This window comes from Myxocyprinus asiaticus, chromosome 27, assembly GCF_019703515.2.
Source record: "Myxocyprinus asiaticus isolate MX2 ecotype Aquarium Trade chromosome 27, UBuf_Myxa_2, whole genome shotgun sequence".
In the NCBI taxonomy this organism is placed as follows: Eukaryota; Metazoa; Chordata; class Actinopteri; order Cypriniformes; family Catostomidae; genus Myxocyprinus; species Myxocyprinus asiaticus.
In genome coordinates this window covers 22,031,596-22,055,669 of record NC_059370.1, presented here as the reverse complement: position 1 = coordinate 22,055,669, position 24,074 = coordinate 22,031,596, and the positions used below count along the sequence as shown (strand labels likewise).

General features: G+C 39.2%; 1 protein-coding gene across 2 annotated transcripts in view; it reads right to left on the bottom strand.

The window, feature by feature from the left end:
- The window catches only part of LOC127418315 (glycine receptor subunit alpha-4-like), a 67,910-nt gene extending 48,528 nt beyond the window's left edge, over positions 1-19,382 (bottom strand). For both annotated transcript variants that reach the window (XM_051658861.1, XM_051658862.1), the window contains exon 1: positions 19,086-19,382. In XM_051658861.1, the coding sequence (XP_051514821.1) occupies positions 19,086-19,153 (68 nt within the window). In that variant the 5' untranslated portion in view covers positions 19,154-19,382. The remainder of the gene's footprint in view (positions 1-19,085) is intronic.
- Between the last annotated feature and the right edge of the window lie 4,692 nt (positions 19,383-24,074).

Here is a 24,074-nt window from a genome sequence, read left to right as displayed (position 1 = left end):
GTCGACACAACGTCGAGTGAGTGACAGATAGGGAACCATAAGTAACCAATTCCATTCATGAATTTTTCATATGTCATGACTGTTTGAAAGTTTATGGTGCTGCTGTGCTTGAGTGAACAGTTTTATACATTTATAAATCATTGTCCAAATCCAGATTTTTTTTTATTTTTATTTTTTTTTTATTGTTGTGGAGCTGGTTCATTCTCTCTCTATTGAGTTTCAAATATACTGTATATGGCTGCATTCAAGGGGCTGCACAATGTGAGCCAACCAAAACAGTGGACATTTACATTGAAGTTTTAAATAGACGAAAACTGAGCATTTGAGACAGAGGGCCAGAGACAGGGTAGAAAATTATCATATATTAAGAAATTATGCTAATTCGTTAATTGTCTGAGCACCAATGTGAAGGAAGTGATTCAGCCTAACAGCCTGCAGTCTGCCAACTGTTTCAAAGAAAAGCAAATCTAGATAAATTTCAGCCCAGTCAGCTGCAGTATTATCAGACAGATTTTGGAGTGACATGCTGCAATGAAAAGCTTCATAAGAGGCCTGACTCTGCTGATATACATTATTTGAGTCCCTATGTTCCTCCAGTGCTGTATGTGACCCTTGTCAATACAGTATGTGCAGGTTTCCCTCATGAGCTTTTAAACCTGACAAAAACACTGATGCCAAAATATAGGATACACTCTAAAATAACTGCCAACATTGTTGAGATTAGTAATTCGGGGTATGCTGTATTGTTTATGTTATGGTGACAAGAGAATCTTATTTCTCAATAGCCAGTATACAGTATATGTACACATAATTAATTCACTGATATGTATTCAAAGTTTCATCAAGCACACACAGCAACATTATCTCACCTAGATCTCAAAGAATGACTTTGTAGAATATGTCCAGGTCTCAGCACTAAGCCCTGAGACAACAGCAGCCCAACAGTGTCATATGTAGATAATGAAATGTGTGGGAGTTTAAGGGGTCAGTCCAAAGGGCTGCCCATTATAGAGACAATGCTGTGTAGATTATCCTTCTCTCCATCTCACTCATCATCATGGCCCTAGAGTCCTTAAGAGAGGTCACACTTGAATAATGTAGCCACTCCATTGAACAAGACAGAGAGGGAAAAGCCCAAACCCTTAATCCATCTGTTTCATTCAAAGTATTGTCAAACCAGTTTGTCATGGCAACAGAGAAACTATAACAAAGGTAATACTGCCGTGCTCAGTTAAGCATCTGGCACGGCATGAAAATCACAGAGCTTCCTTAGTTTCAATTAGTCCCAGCATACACTCTGCACATGACTTGCAAACATATGCTGCTAATTGCTTTTCATTAGGGAGCCGGTGATCAGAAAGCATATTAATTTAGAATTTGGCCATTCTTTAAATTTAGCAAATGCAGGGGAAATGATAGTCATTAGACACCCATGGATGGAAGTCTAGGATTTTAGGGCTATTAACATTTTAGGCGATGGTGTTTAACAGGTCTTACAACCTGGCATCAAAAGAGATCTCCGCTCATTTCCTTGAACGCTTGAGTTCAAACATATTTCACACTTTTGATCTTCATACCTCCTAAGTGCCATATTTCAAGCTGGGATTTAAATATGATCATTTGAGATAAATTTACTATGCGTTTGGACTAGAATGGAATCTCACATGTGCGTCAGGGTTAACCTAAAATCCACTGTCAGTTTCAATTGCCTGAAAAGGCAATTTCAGAGACTGGAAATTTCAGTCTCTCTCTCTATTCCATTTGAAATTCCCAGAAAGATACTTTTTTCCACTCTTTGTTTTGAGCAATAGCATCATGGGGGAATAAGATTTGGTTTTCGCTTGGCTGATGTGATCTATTCCCCTTTTGTGGTAATGTTACCTGTGTCCATGGAGACACCTGCTGCCCTTAAGCAGTGACTGGACAGATGCCTCAGTAGAAAAACATGTTTAGGATCTGACATGGGTAACATATACATGTCAACGCTGCCCTTTGTGAACACGAAAAGAAATACCTCAAAAACTACACTGGTGAGGAGAAATATCTCACAGGCCTTCAAGGTGAGTCTTTTTTTTTTCTGGGTTGACGTTCAGGTAACTAGTGTTTTAGTCAATAGAAAAACAATCTTGTTCAGGATGAAAAAAAAAAGTGCTAACACTTTACAATAAGGTTCCATTTGTTAACATGAACTAATAATGAACAATGCATATTAAGCATTTTTTAATCTTAGTTAATGTTAATTTCAACATATACTAATACATATTTAAAATCAAAGGTTGTATTAGTTAACATTAGTTAATGCACTATGAACTAACATGAACTAAAAATGAACAATTGTATTTTTATTAGCTAACATTAACAAAGATTAATACATGATGTAACAATTATATTGTTCATTGTTTGTTCATGATACCTAATGCATTAACTAATGTTAATAAATGGAACCTTATTTTTAAGTGTTACCAAAAAGAATTTTTGATGCATTGTCTTGATACATAATCTTTGTTTTTAATAGTCACTTGGTTCAAATGTATGTTTTTCTTTTTTTATTGTCTGAAATTTGATAGATTCAAAACATGTAAAACATTCAAGTGCTGGGCTAGCTATACAAAGAGCAGTATAAATAGGATTACAAGTATTTTCACCAATCTGGTTTTAGAGTAGAGCTTGTGTGCTCAAAAATTATTAGAGAAGCTTCACAGCTTATTCCCAAACAGGCTTATTCTTCGCTGTTAACAAATCCTGCATAATTAGTGTTTTAGTAGATGTACAGAAGAAAACTCATTGTTCTAAACAAGATATGCTGTGTTGCAAAATCAGCTAAGTAGACAAGTATAGAACTTAGTAGAGGCTTGTGCTCAGTTCAGAACTTTATTAAAAGTCTAGGTCAGCTCAAACCCTTCACAGCTCACTCATAATAATTCACTCTCTAACCTTGGGGAATTTGAATGTGACATCACCGAAGAGCCATCGGATCTGATCCTACTTCAATTCTAAATGTATTCTATGTTGCAGAAACCTTTGAGAGTACATTTAATGCCATGATGGTCTTATTTTTAATCTGATCTTCCTCTATGCCATAAGCCACTGTTTCATCCAGATTCAGATTTTGTTTAAACTGTGGCTTAGCTTATCTTTTCCTAGCTTAACTTCTTTGGTGTGCCACAATTAATACAGAAGCTACAGTATGTCTCGCTTTAATTTGATCTGTTGCTAGTATCCAATTCTGTGGTTTTGTGAAGTTTGTACAGAACTGCTGGGGGCTGGAGACTTGATACAAGCATTTGTTTTGTTTTTTGCCTGTGTGTTGTAGCCTTAATTCTTTTTCTTTTTGATCACGTAATCAGTTAATTAATTTAATTATTTGAATACATTTAAAATGTGAAACTGTATGCACAATTCATCTTTCAGCAACTATCTTTTCAAAAAATGAAAATTAGTCATCAGTGTTTCTTGGTTACATAAACTCCCATAGTATCAATTAAGAGAATGGGCTTTTTTGTGCAAGTAATTTTTGTTAAAGTCACTCATCTAATTGTTTATTCACCACGGCTGTTATTTACACTAATTGTAATCAAGCTGTACAGCAGCTAATTTGTGTTCCATCTCACAAAATATTTCCAACAAATGAGCCCACCTGCTTTTTGCCCTGCTGGTTTAATGTGAAATAAATCAAACAAATAAAGAAATGAATAAACCATTAAAACCAGACATAGAGATACAGTACCATTATAATTAATTTATTTATCAAAGAAAGCTTGTGTTTCTCAATATCTACCATTGGCATTTCAGCATTCAGCTTATTCCTTTAGAGACATACCTTGGGTCAGTGGTGATTGTCTGTTGTCAGTCTGTGAGACAACACGCCAATTTTTTTGATCGCTAGACTGATGGTGCCAGGTCTCTGACAGATAGCTGAGATGGTTCTTTTTGTGAGGTGATCTACCCTATCAGAGCAATAAGCTACAGAGCCTTTCAGATTCACCCTCTCCAGAGGGTCAACTGGCCTGTCTTCTTCGGCAGGGACCATGGATAAGATTTCAGCATCAACATCAATCTGCTATTCACCGTTTTAACGGTTTTCAACCTTTCAATCTAGGAGTATTCATTACGTATTTGTCAAAGTGTGACTAATGCTTTAGTTAAAAAAATTTAAAGAGCAAACAAATGTTGCATTCAGCTACTCTGCTATAAATCAGCACAGCCGGTCATCATCACATGGATGCTGGTAGGCTGGTGACAACACCAGGCTTCTTAACTATATTATCCAGCAAAACATTCTTCTTAGGCTAGTTTTACCAGAAAAAAACATCAGTTACATTTTGCTGATTAACAGCATGATCTAGCTTGGTGGACCAGCAACAACCACAGATTGATCTCACAGTGAAATCGGAAACAGTAGGTTGACTTTTCTTTAGCTAAAATTGGTCTGTGCTTATCGAAATTCGAAATATCGCCCCCAGTAGGCAAAGTTGTAAGTGTTGTTTGGCGTATGGGTGCATGTGAGCTACCTTTCTGAGGGAAATGTCCATAGAAGCACACCAATAGCGAGTTGTTTTCAGCTGTATCGATTTACAACCCTGTAAAACAGGGGGTGCAGCAGCACTCCCAGCAACCCCAGCCACTGTGAGTCTCCCACACTGCTGACATAATGTGCGTCAGTTGCACCACAAGAGAAGGTAAACACAAGGAAGCCGATGTAAAAATGTCAAATAGGAAATGGTGAGTTGGCACAATGTGGCCGATCCTAGGGTACTGGAACTTTTGGAAACAACATGCTGACAACCAGCATAAACCAGCCTGATCCACCATGGACCAGCATGGAAAATCATGCTGGTCTCCATTTTTACGTTTACATTTATTAATTTAGTAGATGTTTGTTTCCAGAGCGAATTTACACATACAAATTAGGTCTGCGCTGGTCTTTTAAGCAGAAGCCAGGCTTTGTGAATGTATGAGGTTTCAAAACTTTAAACAAACAGAGGTAAGAGGGAGAATCAACTATTAAATGAAAATTAGTATTTTGTCTGAATTCTGTATATTTATTTTTTTGTGTGTGGAAATTTTGAGTTTTATAACAGAATATCACTGCTCCGGTGCAAAGACATTACCACCAAGAAGAAAGATTAGCCTACTGACGGAGGAGCTCTGTCATGATTTCCCTCTGCATGCCCCTGCAGGTTAATGAAATGAGAGTTGAGAGAAATTAGGGTGGAATTCAGATGTGACAGAGAAATCAAGGCCAGGAAATGGAAAGGTTTAATAAGAGAAGTTCATCAACAGCTCAGACTCTTTCTCTACTTCCTGTCTCTGTGACAGACACACATGACTCTTCACACGTGTGTACGTTTGTACAGTAAATGTCTAATTAGGACCTGCAGCATGCCAAGCCATGATGATAAATGTGTCCCATTAAATGCTTGTGCTGTATGAATATGGATGGTAGTGTCAGGTCTTATCAGGCTGTGGATTATTTGCATGGATGTATGTGAGTCTCTTTACACCATCCATCCATTCATCGATCTGCTTCCTGCTGTTTTTCTCATTTATCGGCTACACTCTCTCTGGCTTCCCTTGCTCAGGTAATGAGGCCCACCTGTCTGTTTGCCTCAAGGGCTGTGGCGCACGTGCATTTCTGGAGGGTGGTTCACAGCCCCCTCCCTGTTTTGCCTGCCATTATTCTCCCTTAGGTGGTCCTGACTCAACTGGCTTCCACAATGCTCCACCTGTCTGTGAAGCCTGATATGAAGGGCTCTGGTGCAGGTTCAGGAAGAAAAGTGCGTGAAGAGGTCACTCGCTGCATTTTTGAGCCTCAAGCTGTTTCCGCCCTCACAGTCACACACAGTGTTTCTGCTTAACATGAAAGAGATTTAGGAAGCCATTTTGGCTCAGAGTTACTTTTTCTGTGTTTTTGAGTGTACTGTTTTCAAAGTCTTTACTGGGACTCTGGGAAAGTAACACTCTTTGAGGACTTGTACAGTCATGTGGTGTATGTTTCAAAAAGGAGAGATACAGGACTCTCTCTTACTTTCTTTCAGTTTGGATGCTAGATACTTGAAAAAGTTAACACAAACAATGGCATATGCAAAATGAATTAGAAAACTGCAGCTGACTGAATGAATACCTCACACAGGTAAATGTTCTTAAAGGTATAGTATAGTTCACCTAAAAATGAAAATTCTGTTGTTTATGTTTTTCCAAACTTGTATGACTTTCTTTCTTCAATGAAACTCAAAATGCTGTACAGAATGACAATCTCAGGCAGGAGTTCACTAAGAATTAATTGTGCCCGATGAAAGCATCGTTTTTTTTTTTTTTTTTTGCATACTCTGTCTGCGCTGGCTTAGCGCCAGATTCGCTAAAGGAATTATGCAGATTATACAGTGCTGCAAAAGCACCCACAAAATCGCTGCTGAACACAATTTGCACATACAGTTCTGATCTTGCAGGCCGATTCTTAGGGCTATATAGAGAATGATGCAGCAGACCACCGTGAACTGACACACTCTTCCAGTACTGTACAGCATCACTTCAGTACTGTGATCTAGACACCTGAATAATCTTTTCAACATGCTGAAAGTGAGTTTTACAACACTGCACATCTGATTATATTCCAGGTTATAACACTCTTTTCCATGATTTTACTATTATTTATTGACCTACTGCTGATATGATAGATGTAAAATGTACACAAACACAAATAGTGTGATGTAAATTACGCCAAACAATGAGTTGAGCATAATTTACTTATAAAGGAGGCATGTTTGTATGTGGCAATGACTTAATTTAGATACTCAAGACGCAGCGCTATTTCAGCACTGATTGCACCTGCTTAAACTAGATTGCGGGTGGTAAGTTAATAAGTTTTTGCACTGAAACACCATGTGCAAAAGTGGTGCAACTGTTTAGTAAATGTGTCCCTTACTCACCATTCACTTTCATTGTATGAAACAAAGATGAATTTAAAGTGAATGGTGACTAAGACTAATATACTGCCTAAAATCTCCTTTTGTGTTCCACTGCGGAAAATGAGTCATACAGGTTTGGAACAACAAAAGGGATAAGAAAATTATGACAGAATATTTTGTTTTTGGTGTCCCTTTAAGCAATCGTGAAAAAAATAAATAAATGAAGAAACCCTACAATCCAGATGCTTTTTTGTTTGTCACAATGGTTGACTAGTAGACTAGTAGTAGACTAGTCATCCAATAACAAACTAGTGGATTTGTGCGAATTACTAGTTTTTCAAGGTTTCTTATTTTTTCATTATTTTTTATATTTTTAGCGGTGGTGCTTTAATTTAAAGAAAATTAAATTCATCCCCTTTAAAACACTGTCACTATAGTTATACACATTCAGACAGATGTCTTTTGCCATTATGCTATGTCTCATGCTGTTTTGTGAGTCCTGCCATGAGTGTTGCGTTTTTATGATGGTGTTTCCAAGTTAAAATAGTCCAAATGTTAAAACCCCATCCAGAGATTGCTGTATTCTTTTCCATTCTTTTGTGCTACATGAAGATATTTTTGAATGCAAGAAGGTGTCTTATGTAAACACCCTCAGAAAACCCTTGTGCAATCGGGGTTCGGCAAACCCAAAACCAGACATATTATACAGGGCTTCTTAACGACCAGTCAGTTGACTAGTAATTCAGGCAACCCTAGTTTGCACATCCCTAGTTTGTCATTTTCTAAAAGCTGAAGAGGAAGTTTCACATTTTGACGAATACACCATGTCATCCAGATATCTCATGTGTAGAAACAATTTGCATACTATACATATTATGCATGCTGCATACTGAATTCCTTTTAAAGGTAGGACGAGTAGCACATGTGTATGTGATTTTGAACCCAGGGACTGTGACAAATGTGCAGATGTGGTATTATGGGTTCAGCCTGCAGTGTCTGGTGCTCGTACTAGCTTAGTGAGGTCAGGATGTTCCTCTCACCTTTATGGAGTGAGACACGTGGTTCTGCAGACACTTTGCACCAGCACACCCTCTCCTGAAATAACCACATTAATTGGAGCGCTCTTCAATGCACCTTGCTGAGCTAGGTATCAGGCAATGACTGAACACCAGTGGAGTGACAAACGATTTTGTCAGGTGCTGTTGTCCCACAGCAAACGAGTACATTTTGGACCTGGTTCATACAGAAAGAGCTGTGATTAATCTTAACCAACAGTGAGAGCTACAGACGCTCTCCTCCAAAGCTTACTCACAATGTGGGTGGTATGTCATGTACAAGCATCTTAGAAGCACTTAGAGGATGAAGTCTATACTTTTCTGAGTGGTTTAAAGTAATCCTAAGTCTAGACTAAGGCTGGCATCACTCCCAGAAGCTCATGCAATGTCTACAGTATGTGACTACATGCAGTACAGCACTATTTCCTACAAAAATGAAGGTGAATATGAAGGGTAAATGCCCTTCTGTTGTCTAACATAGATACTACATTTCCATTTTCATTTTTCACTTTTCTTCTACATCATTATGATGTGGTGTTTTCTTCTGAAATCTTTCAACAGTGAGTGAGTAAAACTGTACAGTAGTTAATATCCTCTCACTTTGAAAGTGTTTGAATGTAAAACCATTACAGGAGTGTTAGGGAAACAGTCTCACTGAAGTCAGAATGCTGCATAACTTGAATGACTCTACACTGATTAAACTGCTAATAGCTCTGTGAGCTTGCAAGCTGCGTTAATGCAAGGGACATTGTCTCCAATCTAGAAGGTAAACTGACACTGCAACACAGTCAAACTGGCAGAAACTACCAGACTGTTTTATTGTACGGATGCAACTGTTCTCTCTGACCTACAGAAATCCTGTATTGGTGCCATTAGTCAGAGCAAACACTGTCCGTCTTTGTCTAACCTGGGCCTGGAAGATTGGTGGCCAGAAACCTTCCTCATCAAGGTGAGGGTGAAAATAAAGACAGATAGGGAAAACAGGGATGCGGTGTGGGAAGACCCAATGAACTGATAGTGGAGCTCTTGAGTAATGGATGGGGCATGGACTTGCAGCTGGTGGTGCAGACACAGATAAAGAGCAAGCCATCATGGTCATGCATGCCTAATTCACCCTTTTGGCTGTGGTCTACATCTCTAAACCTTGGCAGACCGAAGGGAGTGCATGCAGGTTACATGCAACACAAACGTCTTTTAAGGATTTTAATGTATCTGTTCTGTCAGCTTGATAAATGTATTTCTGTTTTCCTTTTTCACAGTAGTGCCATATTTGATTTTTTACGTGAATGAATGTAACATATGCTGGCTGCTGGCAATGACTATGACGATGATGAGAAGAACCCAAGTGCCGTTTATCATATAAGTGAAATCCAAAAACCCTAACCATAAACATGATCTAACAAAAACATGAACTTGAGATAAACTAGACTTGACTAGGCTAGACTTGACTTGACTTGACTTGACTTGACTTGACTTGACTTGACTTGACTTGACTTGACTTGACTTGACTTGACTTGACTTGACAACAAAACAACATTCAATACTTGACAAAGACACAATGGAAAACATGAGGCTTAAATACATGGACATGGGGGAACAAGAACCAATGAACAGACAGAACTGATAACAAGCTAATTAAACAATAAACCAATGAAAACATGACACATGAACATGGAGGGGAAACAGAAATCACATGACAAGGGAAACAGGAACTAAACATTTCAAAATAAAAGACATGAATCAACAAAATACACATGACAATGAAAATGAGGCAGCAAGTGATAGACATACAATCTCTTTAATGGGATGCACATTAGCTGCATTAAGCTGCATAAAAGCTGAATAAATCTCCTAGATATTATTTTCCACAACTCAAGTTTTCTGGAGTTTTTTGTCTACTGAAATTATTAGAAATGATGGTTTTTTTCAATGTTTTGTCAGCTGAATGATCCAAAACACTCTAAACAACAGGACAACCAATTGAAGAGGCTGTCTATCCTTCACAGCCTTGTTGTTATTTCCATCAATATTTAGGTCCATTGCCTCCAATTTAATGTTCATGATGTATAATGGCTAGGGATGGGAATCTTATGGAATTTCTGATTCCCATTCTGATTCCTCTTAATGATTCTAATTCCTTAACGGCTCTAATAACGATTCTTATTTTTGAGGAAGAACTATTTGGGAAAAATAATTCTATTTGAATTGCATTTACAAAATAATGTCTGTTACAAAATGAAGAGTTCTTTTCAGATTTCAACAGAGCAGATATAAATTGCATTGCACAGATGGACTCAAGATGGTGCCGAGTATGGCTGCTGCTTTGCGAGCTCCGACATAACATTGTAGTTTTTTGTTTGTTTTGTTTACAATTCTTTTTTGTCTTGGATGTTGTCTGCCTTATTGTCTATGACAGACAAACACTTTTGGACATTGGTTCTGCAATTACACACCGTAAACCGGACTTCAAATTCTTCAATGCTGTCCCGCTGTTTACAAACACGCCAGCGGAGCCCTTTGTCTGGGAAGGAAAACGCAGAAGGAAAAGGGGAAATAGAGCCGCCGTTCTCATCAGAGTAAGACGTCGTGCAAATCGACCCCCGCTACCCAGTATTCTACTGGCAAATGTTCAGTCTCTGGACAACGAGCTCTGTGAGCTGAGAGCGCAGATCTCTTTCCAACGAAAGATGAGGGACTGCTGCATTATCTGCCTTAAAGAAACTTGGATGTCTGCGGAGATTTCAGACTCAGTCATCGAACCCGCGGGATTCTCCGTGCACCGAGCAGACAGAGCGAAAGACCTCTCAGGTAAAAGCAGAGGTGGTGGTGTATGTTTTCTGATCAACAAATCCTGGTGTGATCAGAGGAACGTACATTCTATCAAGTCTTTCTGCTCTCCTGATCTGGAATATCTCATGCTTCTGTGTCAACCATTCTGGCTACCGAGGGAATTCACAGCAGTCATTTTCACAGCTGTGTACATCCCGCCACAAGCTGACACAGACCGGGCACTCAAGGAAGTGTATAGGAGTATAAGCAAGCAGGAAACTGCGCACCCTGACGCTGCGTTCATTGTGACTGGGGACTTTAACAAAACCAGTTTCAAATCAATCACACCGAAATACCACCAACACATCAGTTTCAACACACGAGGGGACCGGGTTTTGGACCTATTGCTTCTTTCCCTTCTGGGATGGCTTCAAATCCCTCCCCCACCCACCATTTGGCAAATCGGACCACTCTTCCATTCTGAAACGTGTTTCATCAGAAAGTGCGTAGAGGATGTTGTTCCGAACTAAACAATATGGATCTACCCCAACCAGAAACCTTGGATTAATAGCGATGTTCGTGTGGCACTTGATGTGCGGACCTCCGCTTTTAATTCCGGGAATGTGGAGGAGCATAAACAAGCCAGTTATGCACTCCGCAAGACTATCAGACCAGGAAAACAGGTACAAGATTGAAGGACAGTTTAACACCACCAACTCTAGAAGCATGTGGCAGGGAATTTAATATCATCACAGACTTTAAAGGGAATAAAAACTCTGCCGTGAACACCGCTGCCTCTCTCCCGGATGAGCTAAATACTTTTTATGCTCGTTTCGAGGGAGATAACACCGCCCTCGCAGAGAGAGCTCTCGCAGCCGAAGCTACAGAAGTTAGTTCACTCTCCGTCTCTGTAGCAGATGTAACCCAATCCTTCCAACGGGTGAATATCCGTAAAGCCGCGGGTCCAGACGGCACTCCGGGCTGCGTCATCAGAGTATGTGTGAACCAACTGGCTGGTGTTTTTCCAGATATTTTCAACCTTTCCCTCTCCCTGTCTGTGGTCCCCACATGCTTCAAAACGTCCACCATTGTGCCTTTACCAAAGCAATCCAAAATCACTTGCTTAAATGACTGCCGTCCTGTTGCTCTGACCCCCATCATCAACAAATGCTTTGAGAGACTAATCAGAGATTACATCTGCTCTGTGCTGCCTCCCTCACTGGACCCATTGCAGTTTGCTTACTGCAACAACCGCTCCACTGATGATGCCATTGCATCTACACTACACAGTGCTCTCTCCCACCTGGAAAAAAAGAACACTTATGTGAGAATGCTGTTTGTAGACTACAGCTCAGCATTCAACACCATAGTGCCCTCCAAGCTTGATGTGAAACTCTGGGCTCTGGGCTTAAACAGCTCGCTGTGCAGCTGGATCCTGGACTTCCTGTCAAGCAGACGCCAGGTGGTTAGAATGGGCAGTAACATCTCCTCATCACTGACCCTCAACATTGGAGCCCCACAGGGCTGTGTTCTCAGCCCACTCCTGTATTCCCTGTACACACATGACTGTGTGGCAAAACATAGCTCCAATGCCATCATTAAGTTTGCTGATGATACGATGGTGGTAGGTCTGATCACTGACAATGATGAAACAGCCTACAGAGAGGAGGTGCACACTCTGACACACTGGTGTAAGGAGCACAACCTCTCCCTCAACGTCAGCAAGACAAAGGAGCTTGTGGTGGACTTCAGGAGAAGAGAAAGGGAACACAGCCCCATCACCATCAATGGAGCACCAGTGGAGAGAGTCAGCAGCTTCAAGTTCCTTGGTGTCAACATCACTGAGGAATTCACATGGTCTGTCCACACTGAGGCCATTGTGAAGAAGGCTCATCAGCGCCTCTTCTTCCTGAGACAGCTGAGGAAGTTTGGAATGAACCGCCACATCCTCACACAGTTCTACACTAGCACTGTAGAGAGCATCCTGACTGGCTGCATCTCAGCCTGGTACGGCAATAGCACTGCCCACAACCACAAAGCCCTGCAAAGGGTGGTGTGATCTGCCAGACACATCTTCAGAGGTGAGCTTCCCTCCCTCCAGGACATACTGTATATACAAGGCGGTGTGTGAAAAAAGCTCGGAGGATCATCAGAGACTCCAGCCACCCGAGCCATGGGCTGCTCTCACTGCTAGCATCAGGCGGGTGGTATCGCAGCATCAGGACCCACACCAGCCGACTTCATGACAGCTTCTTCCCCCAAGCAATCAGACTTTTGAACTCTTGATCTCTCACAATCAATATACATCAGCACTGCACTTTATTAATCTTATTATCTCACACTGGACTGTCATAAATTATATTCTGTCTTAACAACACTGGCAACTGGCTATCAACAGACAGCCTGAATGTCAATACAGTACAATACAACCTATTGTACATTTTATATATAATATATATACTATTTTTTAATATTTAATGTGTATTCTATATTGTGTGTATTGTATACTGTACATTGTATGTTATTATTTGTATATTGTGTTGTGTGTAATTATGTGCATATTAGATTTTAAATTGTGTTGTGTAAATCTGAAGTTTATTGTAAATTGGTATATGTCTCATCACTGTCATGACTGCTATGTTGCTTGGAACTGCACCCAAGAATTTCACACACTATTGCACTTGTGTATATGGTTGTGAGACAATAAAAGTGATTTGATTTGATATTATTTAAAAGTTCTAAACAAACAAACAAACAAAAATCATCCATTCAATTATTTATTCGGGACCACACTAAACTGGTCTGTCTGTTTCATGCTGTAGATGAAAAAGAATTGGCTCAAAAGAGTCATTTGTTTGGAAAATGCATTACACTGGTCACACTGTGGATTTAAAAGAACCTACTCATAGTAGATTTAAAAGAACCTACTCATAGATCAAAAATGACTTATAGTCATTCATTCGGGAATCGGACAACACAGTATTTTAGTACGGTGTACTGTCCGCATCAGCAGAAAAATGCACATTAAAGAACCGTTAACAAAACAGAAAGTCATGAAAATAATTTGGTTAAGTATTTTATTTTTTATTCTTTTTTTTTTATACAATCTGTTCTGAATAAGAACCAGTTCTTGATTTCCAATCCTAAGAATGGCATGGGTTGGCAAGTATATGTTCTGCATTCCAGTCACACTGTTAAATCTAGGGCCACAATGATAGTCAACGGATTCTGTTGGCTAAAGGAACAAACTAATTTGATTTGCTTTCTAGGCATTTCGTAATAAAGACATTGACCTGTACTTGAACCAGCAGCATTGCATTGGTTATTTGGATGAAGCTAGGCAGTCTGTCTGAGATCATGCACCTTGACATGTCGTTTACAATGGCTGTTTTCTCTATTTATCCTAAAGAATAGCCTGGTATTTTACCGTAAACACATAGTACTCAGATGTAGTGGCTCTGGCCCTCACAAACTGTTTCACTTTCCTCATTAATACAGTCAGTAATCATGCTAATGATTATGAATGTATTTGTGATGCCAGACCTGAGGCGTGACCTTAGGAGGTTCACATCATCCTTGACCACTGCTGTTTTGCTCTTGAGAAACTGCCTCGGATTCTGTTTTTCCATTAGGAAAAATCAGCTGTCGCACAGGGTAATGGATAAGGCCATAAGCTAAATAGATCAATAAACCACAACTGTCATAGCAACGGACCGCCAGAGCAAATCTCCAGCAGCTAGCATCAGTGCTCTCGTAACTGCCGTGACACAGAAATATCAATAAACCAAACATTGGGGTTGGTGTGGCCCAATTTCAGAGCCCATCTTGAGGTCAGCACAGTAGTTGGGCATTTACTGAAAAGCTGTGATTAGCACTATTGAATTTAATTTGTTCCTACAATAGTAGGCCAGCGTCAAGGGGTGCCATTACAGAGGGTAATAATTTATTCAGCATTCAGAGGAATTACATTGTTCGAGTGTGCTTGCGCTCTTATTTTATCCTGCCGAAAAAAGGGCTGCCTCTCTGCCTGACATTGTGTTATCTGACGAGCACAGTTGTAATCCCCACTTCAACTCCCCCCCCCAACCCATCCACCTCCTATAACTGCTTCACTAGCCATGCGTGACATAGGCTACTGAACAGGAAAGTGGAGCAAAAGATGAAACGAGAGAGAGAGACTGATGTGTCCTGGTGGGTGTTGTAACTTATGTTTACTATCCATCCCTAAAGTGAATGACCTTGTGTTGTGTAACACATAGTCTGGAGATGGGGCTGTTTGTATGGTTCATTTTCCTTACCTATCATGTGTTATAAGAACTAGATCACAATCAAATTTGCACCATGATCAGGATGTGACATCTGTCTATCCTGTTTCTAACCTGTTTGACTGTCTCTGAATTTCTGATAACACCTCCTTTATGTGCTTTTAATTATGCTGAACGTAATAGCTCACTGTAATAACCTCCAGAAGGGCCTTTCCAATAAGGCTTCGATCTGTTAACCTCGAGCAGGAGGAGAATCCCACAGGCCTTTCATTTAAATAAAAGGCTGTGGCCCAACCGCATTAGTTACACATATCTTGCAATGGTTCAGGGTGGGAGCTGACAGTGGAAAGACATTCATTTCACCACAACCCACAGGCAGTGCACTCAAGCTCAAAATCTCTTTTAACCTTGGTTAAGAGTCAAATAGAAAAGACTTATAACAATAGTTTACATTCAGAACATGACCAAAACATTCTACTGCCTTCTCATTCAAAGCTGGTCTTGTAATAGTGGTCTTTTCAAACCACTCAAAGTTTGGATGTCTTATTTCACACATAACAGAAAAGAAGCTGAAGTACACATTTCATTGTGTTAAAAGTAAAGGGCATGGGCTGTTTTCTCACACCCTCATAGTAAGTGAAATGGGTGCCAGGAGCAATCATTCACACTCCTGCATGGCAGTCTCTCACCTCTCAGCCATATGTCCATGCTCGCATCACCAAACTGCTTATGCTGCTCTGCCACAGTTGTGTAGCATCCCATTGGTCAAATCTGCCCTGCCATCCACCCTTCTGCATACCGCTGTGCACTCAGTATCTCTCTCTTTCTCTCTGTTTTCATTGTTAGGCAGCTGAGGGTGACAGACATATATTTGTGGGTTGGGTGCAAGCATGGTTTGTTTTGAGCAAAACTGGTGAATAACAATGTTGTATCAGAGTAGCTTTTTGAATCCTAATTAGGAGATTGTTAAAATCAACTAGAAGTTAAAATGTTAACATTACAGTCACCCCAAAAAATCATGTTTGCTATAGAGGGTCAATGTCTTCATAACAAAATGCCTAGAAAGCAAATCAAATTAGTTTGTTCCTTTAGGCCAACAAAAAACAGTTGACTTATGTTTTCCTAGATTAAGTGTTAATTGCTTGCCAACCCATGCCATTATGCATCATGAACATTAAAATGGAGGCTGGACTTAGAATTACATTTCATCAGCTGGAACAGATACATTATGGTAGAATATTATGTTTTTATTAAAGAAGTAAAAAGTTGTAAAAAATATAGAAACATTTAAAAAATATTTAGTATTCACATGTTCACACAGGAAGACGAGATGCTGCTACCAAATGTTCCAGTACCCCATCATCACCCCCATTCTGCCATGCTACTCAGCATTGCATGAGCTGACTCAGAGACCCGGGTTCTGATGCCATAGAAACCAGGAAGCAATTGTGTTCAATCAATGATGAGCGCAATTCAGAGGTTGCATTTTCCCTCCCTCTAAGATTACATTATTGCTCCACTGACGCCGAGATTTAGGGTGTGGGTAAGGGTGTATGATTAATAAAATATGGATCTTTCTTGACTGTGATGCCTTATTTACAACTGCCGCCATTCTATGGACATTTCAACCAGAAATTGGAGCTCACACATGCCCCTACGTTCAACAACACTTCCAGCTTCTGCCACTGGGGGCAGTGGTTTGAACTTCGGAAAGCACAGACTGATTTCAGCTGAAGAACTTACAACCTACTGCCGATGAATTCATAGTGAGATCAGTCAGTTAATAACTTGGGTTTTAAAAAAAATACCTAATGAATAAGAAGTACCAATTAGAAGACATCTAACTTTTTTATGTGCATGGATAGAGTATAAAAACATTGTCTTTTTTGGAGAGAAATGTAAAACAAAAACACAATCCAAAAACTTTTAGCTAAAGTTTTAGTTTTTGCACTCTAGTTAGCTATGTCCCCTGCCCACTGCATTCCTCTGCAGCTGATTATTGTGCTGCTGTGGTCAAGGGGTCAGATTTTGCACACATTCTGTGCCAATTTGTGTGAATGGCATACTCATGTCTGGAATTCATGTATAGCCCTGAGACTAAAACCTGAATTTGTGTACTTTTTCATTTTTAATCAGAGACACAGAGTGTAGTTTGAGCTGTACAAATTCAACTGTTTTTTTCCATCTCAGCAGTACGGTGGGCAGACTCACTTGTATTATCTTACAAATCCCACTGTCTCAACCTTGACGGATGGCTTTATTTCACACAGTGCATGCTGGTCTTTCAAACCACATTAGTCCCTTTTCTTTATGCAGTTTTCATCCCATGTTTTCCCTGAAGTTATACTCATCATAACTTTCATTATAAAAATGAAAGATATCTGTGAAAATAGATAGTGTCTTTCTTATATTCAACTTCACTTAATCACCACAGTGCTGACCTGTAAACTGCACGGTTATTCTCTAAGTCACTCTTCCTCGTTTAATAAATTCCTGGCACTGTCCGTGGTCCAGAAATGGTGAAATGGTAAGTAGTGATGCTCTGATGCTCTTGTTTGTCTTACTAGAACTGGGGTCAGGACTCCTAACCTGTCTACCTGCTAATCAGCCACCTACTGGATTTCTTGCAGGTCTCTTGCCACAGCCATTCTCGCCCCCTCACCTTACAGTCCGACAGCTCAGCCCAAACAGCGCTCCTCTCTGCCTCCATGTTCTGTCCGCTCTGAATCGCCCACACAGTGTCTGCAGGTTGACACACTGAGTCGGTGAATACCACCGCTAAGGGATGTCATCTCCCACACAGAAGTCACACCGCAAGCTCTTCATAGACCAGCAGGAGAGAATCATACCTACTCTCCACAAGCCAATGTTTTCTGCTTGTGTGTGTATGTATCATGTGACATATTGTAACATTTAACATATTCCTCTGCCAGTCATTCTCTCCCTGGATGTCTCATGCACTCACACCTTCACAAGTTTTACCGTCTTTTACATCATCTGCAACATCATGACTTCCTCTCGAATGACACTATCCTTTCATTCCTCTTTCTCTTCTATTTCTCTGCTTTTTTACTGATGAGAGACTGTCATTACCTCTCTCCCAGAGTGAATGCACGTTGCCAGACCCAGGCTTTGGGATTATGCAAATTTAACTCCAGCCTGTTCACACCTGGATGCAATGGGGCATGAAACAGGGATTGCACTCACTGCAAAAATGTTTTTCTTTATTCAGAGGGGGAGAGGGTGAACTTAGAGAGAGACAAAGAGAAAGAGATGCAAAAGGTCATTTTCTGTTACTCTATGAGCTTTTTGAAATTATGGTATTTTTTTCTTCTTTCTTTAAATAATCCATGAAACAGTGCTTACACCTCTCTTTATCTTGTATCTTCTTTCAAATCTTTCTTGTGCATGTATAAATAAAATATTGAGATGCAACCCTTACTGTGAGCTAATGAGTTTTGTGCTACTGGATATTGTTCAGTGGTTCCCAAGGCACCCTAGGATTTCAGCAATCTCATAAAATATTCTCATTTTGTCTGCTGAACACAATGGAAAAAACTTTTTGTTTTGTTTTGTTTTTGCAGTAAGTTTATTTTAGCAACTTTCATTTTTACCTCCACAAATATTGCATAAATTTGAAAATACAGTATGTTGTGCTTGAACTGGGAAAAGTAAAGCACTGTGATTCTCAAGAATATAGGTAGACAATCATATTAATTGCCATCTTAATTTGCATGTCTCTATGTTTTCTGTGTTGAGAAAGTTTAAATTTACCAATCTTCTCTAATTGGTAAACACTGCTTATATATACTGTATATAGCTTTTTGTACACATTTTTAGTCATACATTTATACAAATTAAGCTAAAAAAAACCATTCCAATCCACCATGAAGTTTGAAGTTACAACAGAGAGCTAGTTAACAGTCCAAGAAGAGACATTGTTTTGAATGTTTGATACATGTTTGATGATCACTGAAATATTCTTAGAAAAAAAAAATCAATTCTGCCATTTCTTAGAATGAAGAAGAGTGAACAAAGCACCAAACAACAAACACATGTATGCTATTAAAAAGCACTGCAAGACTTACCTGATAAAGCCCCCTTGGAAAAAGAAAAAAGACAAAATATATAAAATCCGTATGACCTGAAGGGGCATTCTCTTGCTCAGTCTCTCTTTCTCAGACCGTTTGAAGAACTTAAAGTCTACAGAATTACCAAATCCAAAGAAGAGCAGGAAAAACTTGAGAGGAATGCATTGTCTTGTTGATTTATCTGAGCCTGTCTGAGGGGAAACTTCTCTTTTCTTCCTGCTTCTCAATTCTTCTGGTTAGAAAATCCACCACTGTGTCCCCCCACCTCAGATGTCAGTGAAAGCAGGTAAGAGAGCAACCATGTGTCTGGGTTTGTGTTTTGAAGAGAGTATGTGCTTTTCCCTTTCTTTCTCGCTCTTTTTTTATGGCCAGCTGCTTGCTCCAGGAATTATGGCAGAGAGGATTTAAAGGGGCAGCAGCATATTTGAAGGCAGGGAGATAACGTGCGGTGAGCCCACTGAGAAGAGAAGCAGAGAGAGGAGGATCTAAGAGATCAGAGCAAGGGATGATTTTTTTTTTCTTTTCTTGCTTTGTTTATGTAACAGTTGTTATTTTTTGTTTCTTGGTGTGAAGGACTAACCACTTCAAGGTTTTGTAACAGAGCAGAGAGAGGTTTATAACATATGCTACTTAGACTTGGTCTGTGATAATAGAAATGTGTAGTCGAATCATATCAATACTATTCTTAATCAACACAACAATATTAGGTTGACATTTCTATGTTAGTATAAGAGACTTGTGAATGTTTTGGTGGCTTTTAATCACCTTCACTAGTTAATTTTTAAAGGAACTGAAAAATTAAATGAAATTTAAAGGTAACACATATTCTATGTAGAATCTCAATTAATTTGAGAAACTGCATGCATAATAACTATAAAAGTATTAGTAAAATGCTGCTCATGTCAATGTCAAATGTCAATGTCAGCTTTTAGTTAAATATGAAGACAAGTTTAAATGTCAGCTCAAAAAATGGGCTCCTTAACTGACATTTGATTTTCACAACTCTGAAACCTGCTCTTAGGTTTAGCCAAAATGCATTTAAAACATTTTGAAACACTTTTAAAATAATAATAATAATAATAATAATAATAATAATAATAATAAAAAAACTATTTAAAAATTATTATTAAGCAATGTAAATCTAAATTGTAAAAACTCATTCAAAATACTCAGAGAATCACTCTTAGAAAATAGAAATTTAGACTGAAGAACGTGACCTGTAAAAAGACCAGCAAGATCAATAAAATCAGAAAATGAATTGCTGGTGGACAGCATGGCTATATTAATCTACCATCTAAGCCAGTACCAAACTAGTCTAAACCAGCCTGGACCAGTGTGAAAATTATATTCAGCTTGGTATTTTAGAAAAATACGCTTGAATGAGCTGATACTGGCTTTGTAAACTCGAGATCAAGAACAGAAGACACATTATGATAAATTTCACTCTGCATGAGAAATTACTTGTGGTTCCTGACCATCAAATTACCTCAGATGGAATCATTCATCTTCTCAGCGGATGACACAGTTGATACCACCGTCTCCTAAGGAGATAAGGTCTTGCTCTTTTTAATCTATTTTGGCAAAAACACATGAGATTAAACCCTTACCTCTCCAATTATCTTTGTGTTCCTGGAATACAGCTGCTGGCTTATAAAATATGCATTAGAGCCTGTTAAAAAAATAAGCCAGAAGTGTAAAGCTTGCAAATACATGCACCCCCCTTTTTCCCTTTTTTTTTTCTTTGTTGTTATGACCATGAAAGCCACTGCCCCAAAAAGCATTCATCCCTGAGTGAATTCAGCAAAAATGTCAGACTCATGCTGTCTATACTGAGATATCTTGTGCATAAAATTTAGCATATTAATATATGTCTGCCAACGACCATCCCATGTGGACCAAACTCCTGGGGAAACCAAGTCTATCTCTTAAATGTTGCAGCTCACTTTCTTCAGAGGTGAAATGTTTAAAGTGTTATATAAGGATCAAGGATGAGGGTGTGTGAAGGATACGGAAATGCTAGTAAACCTCACCTTGGGGAAAAGGGCGCTGAAGGTGCCAATATTGGTGTAGCACCTTTATGCTGAGCTAACTCTCTGGTTTCCCTTGTGTCTGGTCCACACAGTATTGGCTGACACGAAGAGCCCCATAGGACTGCTGACATATGGGTCTAGAGATACATTTGTCACCCGGCTGGGACAATACACAATGAGGAGGCACAGAAGTGGAAACCAAATATAGTCGAAGATCAATTGCTGTGACATCTACGCTCCATTGTCTGGGTTGCCTTCGCCACAAATCAAGTCATTAAGTCACCCGTTTGCTCCTCTTGTCTGTCACTGCTGTCCTTCAGAGCTTTAGGGGTCCCATCACCTTCCTGATTTACTCTACTATAGAAGAGCAGCCTTCTGGTAAGCTCAGTGTCTCCATCAGCAGAAGCCAATGAGCATTGAGCATTGATCCACAAATCTATGAAAATATTGTTAAAAAAAAGCACAGTTTGAAAGGCAATGCCTTTTCTGCTGCGAGAAAGAGGGTTTGGTTTCTTTGAGTTAAAATAAACAACAAGAACCTAATCAGACTAATCAAATTATATCAGAGCTGATGGGTGGTTTACATCACTTGGCTGATGGGTAGTTCAATCACTTCGCTCTCCATCCAGATATCCCTCTTTGTCACTCTAAGATATACCAAAAGTCTCCTTATTTGTAAATGGTGCGCACAGCAACAAAGCCAACAAAATCTTGATTTGCCCTAAATGGACTGTAAGTTTATCCATCACAGCCTCTTTTTTTATTTGTGTAATATTAATTATGTATCCTACCCTGACTAAGATCTAAGGTTAATTGTCTGCTGTACAATATCAAAGCTTCAAGAAAGTCACAATAATGATTTTGTTTGATCTCATGAGTCATTGTGTTTGTCAACTTTGATGTGGACATAATTTAAATGAAGAAGTTGACATATATGCATGTCAGCTGTGTTTGCAGGCTATTTAGAAAGCACAAGCCTCCCCACATAGTAAGGAGTATGTAGCTGCTCATATCTCAACTCTTCATGCATAAAGATGCCACTCTCCTCTTTAAATCCAATCTCTGTGGACTTTATCAGCACTCACACATCCATTTTCATACTTCTATGGAATGTCTCTTCCTATGTGATCACACACACTTGCTCTGTTTGAAGTAGTTACTACTACACTTGATTGAGAAACACTTTTATGAACATAAATGTTGAAAGAAGAGCACTGAGTTCCTCTAGTATCTTAGAAATAGATTCTAAAGGACATCAGTAGGTCAGTTTATAAGCAAGAATCCAAGACTTGTGTAGTAAATTAGCCGTAAAATTGTTCACTCAAGAACTTGCTCTATTTTTTCTTTCATGAAGTGCAAGCCACTAAACAGCTTTCAGTGTGAGCTTTTCTCATGCACTCATTAACGCGTAAAGCAGAGCTATGGCCTAAGTCATTATTTTCCGTTATAAAAATTAAATTTCGTATTTCTTCATTTAAAAATTTAGAAGACTTTTTGAAGGCTTATGATTCACAAGAGGCATGGACTACTTTAATTACACTTTGGGGTGTGTTTTCATGCTCAACAGTGAGTCACTATCAAATGTCATTGAATGGAAATCAGCGATAGCAACATTCTTTAAAATACCTCCTTGTGTGTTTCGCAGAAGAAAGAAAGTCATATGGGTTTGGAATGACATGAGGGTGAGTAATTATTAGTAATTAAGAGAAATTATATTATATAGAAATTTCAAATCCCTTTAAAGTATAGGGTAAAATGTACAATCACATGATGATGGAAATGGCAGAAGAATAAGCATGCAGAAGCTTAGCCTAATAATGTTGTAAGGCGGAATGCCAAGTTGTCTGGATTCAGAGGGCACAACTCCCTGGGAACGAAGAGACTTTGCGAGAACAGACACAGACTCCATCACACAATTAACATCTCCACCTGAGATAACATACCCCACAGAGTGAATGAGTGGAAAGTTCCTTTCTCATCTGTTGTCTCTCAACATTTGTCTCTCTTCCCCCACTCAATTTCCCCCCACTTCATTCTCTTTAGGCTCAAATCAAATTATCACTGGATTCTATTCAATTCTAAATTACTGTTGTTCACCATTGGTTGATGATGTTTATTCTGGCCTGGATATTTAAGTGAAGCTTGCAAACTGCTCAGGTGGGAATTCTTTAGTCATGAACCCCATAAGGCATATGTTTTATTATAACGTCAGGTATGCACCCTCTACATTTAAGATTTATTTTTGATCATTGGATGTTTTGTATTGATTATTTCTGAATTGATTAATTATGTAACCTGCGGGATACATACGGTATTTACCTGACTAATAAATTGTTAACTTGATTCTATTCTGACCTATTCTGAAATGTATTGCTTTAGAAGATTACGTTAAGTCCATGTTTACTGCATGTTTAAGGCCCAGCATTGATGGAGCATCGGGCACGTCAACTGGGGCCTTACCTTTCTGACTAACTATTTGGCATTAACTAAGTGTAACTAGACTGTAGGGACTAAATATAATCATTACTTAGAATGACATAATGTTGGCTGACCCATTTAAATAGTGTTAGTCATTACCTCTGATTACTGTAATATTATTCCAGTTAAGGGTACATTGTAATGTATGGGGAATAATCAAAAGTACTACCTGGTAGCATTGGTCGGCCTATCCAGATATAGTATTAGTCACTCCCTCTGGCTGAAAATAGTGTTACTTTAATTAAGTATTTGCAGATCTAGGGGGACTAAACAAAACTTTTGCAGGGAGCAATCTGTCTGAATAGTTTTAGTCAATTACCTCTGGATAATGATCCAAAACGGTGCAGTTTGTGAAATGATCATGTTTACCCAGCTGGCGCAGGCTCAGGTAACAGGATGTCAGATGAACGAGCACAACTTTAAAGTATAGAATTGACTAGAATTATCAAGTATCCAAATCGAGATTGAATCTCAAAGA